Source organism: Octodon degus, unplaced genomic scaffold (assembly GCF_000260255.1).
Source record: "Octodon degus isolate 3935 unplaced genomic scaffold, OctDeg1.0 scaffold00145, whole genome shotgun sequence".
Classification (NCBI taxonomy): domain Eukaryota; kingdom Metazoa; phylum Chordata; class Mammalia; order Rodentia; family Octodontidae; genus Octodon; species Octodon degus.
Window position 1 is genome coordinate 7633974 of NW_004524721.1, and position 4487 is coordinate 7638460.

Below are 4487 nucleotides of genomic sequence, written 5' to 3' on the forward strand. Positions count from 1 at the left end.
ATTTTCTGTTGACTTTAAAAAAAACAATAACAAAAAAAAAACCCAGAGGTTTGTACCTAAAAAAAAAAAAAGAAAAAAGAAAAAATTTATGTAGTTTCTTTTGGAAGAGAACAAAAATGGAGAGCAGGCTATGGAAATAAAACACGTGAAAACAATATGTGCACGCATGTATACAACCATGTATGTACCACCATCAAACCACATACAGACCAACAAGAGAGAAGCCTTAAACAGGACAAAGCTCATGAATCCCAAGCTACACACATGGACCTTATGCCTTTTTATGGTAAGCGTGCTTAGTACACTTTGATTTTTTTTCCCCTGCTTTGTGTATATGTGTGTGAGGAGGGTCCATATGTGTGCTACTGGAGATGGAGCCCAGGCCTTCACACTGAACAACCTCCCAGCCCTTTTTTATTTTTCATTATGATACAATGTCTCATTAAATTGCTAAACTGTGCAGGCTGCAAGCTTCCTACCTTGGGGGTGCCAAGGATTTCAGGTGTGCACCACTGCTGCTGGCTTCGTATGCATATTGTTATGTCACAGTTTGCTTTGCACTCTACAGTGTTGTTAACAATTCTGCTTTCATGCTGCTGAATTCCTACAAGACATTTTTTTTTCTTTTATCATTTAGCTCTTGGGAGATGGGACACCATTGCTGAACCTCTCAGGAGCTTTGTGGTGCTGGGGGAGACCTTGAGTTTCTCACCAGCTATAAGTACGCTTATCTCAACACATCTGAGGGGAATTGGTGTCTAAAGACCAGAGGCCTTGAAGTCTCACTTTCTTTATTTAGAAAGTGTAGTATTTGCATGTAACATACACACATCTTCCTGTATACTCTGTCATCTTTAGATGACACATAATATCTAATATGATGTAAATGGGATGAAAATGTTTATCATACTGTATTGTTCATGGAATAATGACAAGGAAAAAGGTCTATGTATGTTCATAACGAAGGCATTTTGTGGGTTTTTTCTGTCTGGAATTGTTTGAGCCTGTGGAAGCAGAGCCAGTGGATAGAGCACTGACTTGTAGCAAACCCCAAATTGTAAGGGCAAACAGAAGGAAGTAGAATCTGAAAGGACACTGAGTAAACCATTTTTCTCACTACACTGAATGAAGGAGACTCGTCCTGTTGTATTCATATTTGAATAAAGAAGTCAGGAATGTCAACAAGTTTCATATCTTAGTTGACTGAGGGTTGGAGAACATTGACATCCATTTGAATTGACTCTTATTTCATCTTTTATATCTTTCAGAAATCAAAACCTTTATATGTGTCGTCTAAAGTGAACTTGATGGATGCCACATCATCTTTGCCAACTGATCATTTCTCTTCAGTAGGTAGAGTTCTTTCCTCTATTAAACATTTAACCAGTCATTATTACTGAACTTCAATAAACTTTTCAATTTACTTGCAGCCAAAGAAGTCCATGGATGAAATGATTAATCAAGCATCTTCATCAAAAGGTAAGAAGGGGTGGAGATGTCACTCAGCCACCACACACTTGCCTAGCATGCTCAAGGTCCTGGTTTCTACTGCCATTACAAAAACAATGAAAATAAGGGAAGAAAGGAGAAGGGAAAGGAGAAGGAGGCAAGAATATAATTGAAAAAGAAGTTCATACAGAACGAGTACTTAGTCTAGATCAACTTAGCTTTTTTTTTTTTTTTTTTTTTTTTTTTTGGCAGAACTGGGGATTGAACTCAGGCCCTTGTGCTTGCCAGACAAGCACTTATTCTACTGAGCTATTTCCTGGGCCCTTTGACTTTTCCTTTTTACCTAAAACATGTATTTGGTAACCTGAGTAAATACATGACTTTTTAAAAAGCCAATTTATAAAACTAATGTATAAAAAAGCCAAATAAATACTGATAGTGAATAGCTGAATACTAATTAGTGCTAAATAAAGTACAATTAATCCTACTTCATAATTCTCAGTTGGAATCTCATTTTCCTTTTATCTGATGGCCAACAAGCCTCAAGATCTTGTTACATTCTTATTTTGTGAATATTTAGAATAAAAGTACAACCATTCCTAGCAACTTTATCTCCCTCAAAAGGTTTCAAATTGAACTTTTTTTAAAAAACTGGAAGATCCTTTGTCTACTAGTGTCTGCACAGACTCTTCTCTAAACTTCAAAATCGAACTAGGAAGCCTATGTAATTGCCTTTGTAACTATGTAATTGCATAGTTACCTGTTACAGGCAGCCTGGCCTGGAGTGTTCAGGGCAGAGCAGTGATACAACTTGGGGGAATTGCATCATTTAAAGCATTTCCACCAATCATAGGCTGTAGTGAAGTTGGATTAACAGAATATGACACTGTTAGTAATTCCTACTATTGATCATAGTCAAAGAATGTCGGTCATTTGTTTTTCATATTCAGAAACGTTTACCCTTAGGCTTTGTAAATGAATTTTTATATAAGAGAGAAGGGTGTGATAAAAATCCCTCACAGTAAAATGTTCTACTTTTGGTGACCTTCAGCAGAGATATCAAGAATTTCTTTTCCTCTGAACATTTGTCCAATGAAGCTTTTCTATGGTGCTCATGGAGATGGGTAACTTTGGTCTGACAGGTACCTATGATGGTATAAAAAAATCTTCCAAGGCCAAGGATAGAGCTCAGTGGCACAATGCCTGTCCAGAAAGCACAAGGTCCTGAGTTCGATTCCTAGCAGTGGAAAAAAAAAAAAAAAAACAACCTGTCAGCAGTCATAGTACTGGGCTCATACTGAGGGTATAGGGCTGCAGATATGGAACTCCACAGCATATATCTGTTGGAAGAGGAAGCTGCCAAACTTAAAGGTATCAGCATCTAAATAATTAATCAGATCTGTAGAGCTGTTAGAAGTTCCAACCCACACAGCAAGTTCTTTGTTTCTAAAACATCATGATATATTCATAATTAATCATAAAAATGTGAATTGGTATTTTGAATAGGCGCTTAACTAAAATTTTCAGTATCAAGTTAAATTAACCACAGTATTTCATTCCCCAAAATTCAGATGAATATTCTACATCCAGTGTTGACTTTCCCCAGCTAAGTAAACCATTTTTCAAAGGTCCAGTTGAGTAACACAGAACTCGGATGGGCACCTGACAACCCTTGCAGAAACCCTGCAGGAACGAACACTCCCACTTCTTGTTCCTGATATTGCAAAATGCAATTATCTCCATTCTGTCTGCTGAAAAGCCTCCTGAGATTCATTAGTTTCTTTTTTTCCTTACTAATAACATTGAATACGAATACTTTTTATGGTCCATAGCTCTGTAGTCTGCCAGAAAGCCACAAGTCTGCATATTAATCTGCATTGTTGAGGCAGCACAAGTGACAAGGTACACATCAAAGGCGCCTGAATACAAGGTACCTGGAGGATTCTTTCTATGAAACCTCCAATACAAAAACAAACAAACATACCAAAATGAAATAAATCTGCGATGCAACTTCGGCACATAACGTTCTTCCCTCTAAAAGAAGTGTTGAGAAGTAGTTCAGTTAATAAAAGTTTATTGACAAATCAATCTCAGTCAATCTAAATTTTCTAGAAATATATTTTATATTTTATTGAATAAAAACAAAGAAATACAAGAGGAAAAGTGAATTTCATTTCCACTGGGGGTGGAGGTAAAAGAATCTCCTGGCCAGAAAGTAGCCTTTACTTCCTCCATAGCAACCACTGAAGAACAGTATCCTTTGCCCTATGCTGTTGCATGGCTGTGGGCCTCAACCAGGGCTACAAGCTGACTAAGAATGTGAGCAAACTGAGGCACAGCCCTTGTCATGGATGCCACATCCAAAGACACACCAAGTTCACGCAGGACATGATCCGGGAGGTGTGCAACTTTGCCCCCTATGAGCAAAGACCATGAAGCAGAGACCATGAAGCTGCTCAAGGTCTCCAAGATCAAAGACGCCCTCAAGTTCATCAAGAAAATGGTGGGAATGCAATTTGTACCAGCATGAAGTGTGAGGAGCTGAGCAACGTGCAGGCCACCATGAGGAAGGCAGCTGCCAAGAAGGACTGAGTGAAATAAGCTTTGCAGAAAAAGAAAGGAAGAGAGGGAGGGGGAGGGAGGAAGAAAGGAAGGAAGGAAGGAAGGAAGGAAGGAAGGAAGGAAGGAAGGAAGGAAGGAAGAAAGAAAGAAAGAAAGAAAACAAGCAAGCAGCCTTTAACTGTAAAGGCTTGTGCGGTATGCAGGAGTCTCCACAGGGTCAAGCTGTCTTCAAGAAACAATTCCTTTTGAGCTACCAAAGTACTTTGGGGTTTTTTGTTTGTTTGTTTGTTTGTTTTTGTTTGTTTTGTTTTGTTTTGTTTTGTTTTGTTTTGTTTTGTTTGTGGAACTGGGGAATGAACTCAGGCCCTTGTGCTTGCCAGGGAAGTGCTTATTCTACTGAGCCATCTCCCCAGCCCCAGAAGTTGAGTACTACTCCTTTCAGGCCCATAGGAAACAGTTCAGCACTTTAATATTGT

The 4487-nt window shown here is 38.6% G+C and overlaps 1 protein-coding gene across 1 annotated transcript in view; it reads left to right on the forward strand.

Moving 5' to 3' along the window:
- CUNH10orf67 (chromosome unknown C10orf67 homolog) overlaps window positions 1–3979 on the forward strand; it is a 137356-nt gene extending 133377 nt beyond the window's left edge. The window contains exons 13-15 of the mRNA XM_023701982.1: window positions 1269–1349; window positions 1431–1479; window positions 3879–3979. Coding sequence (XP_023557750.1) covers window positions 1269–1349; window positions 1431–1479; window positions 3879–3979 — 231 coding nt within the window. The remainder of the gene's footprint in view (window positions 1–1268; window positions 1350–1430; window positions 1480–3878) is intronic.
- The last annotated feature ends 508 nt before the right edge of the window (window positions 3980–4487 follow it).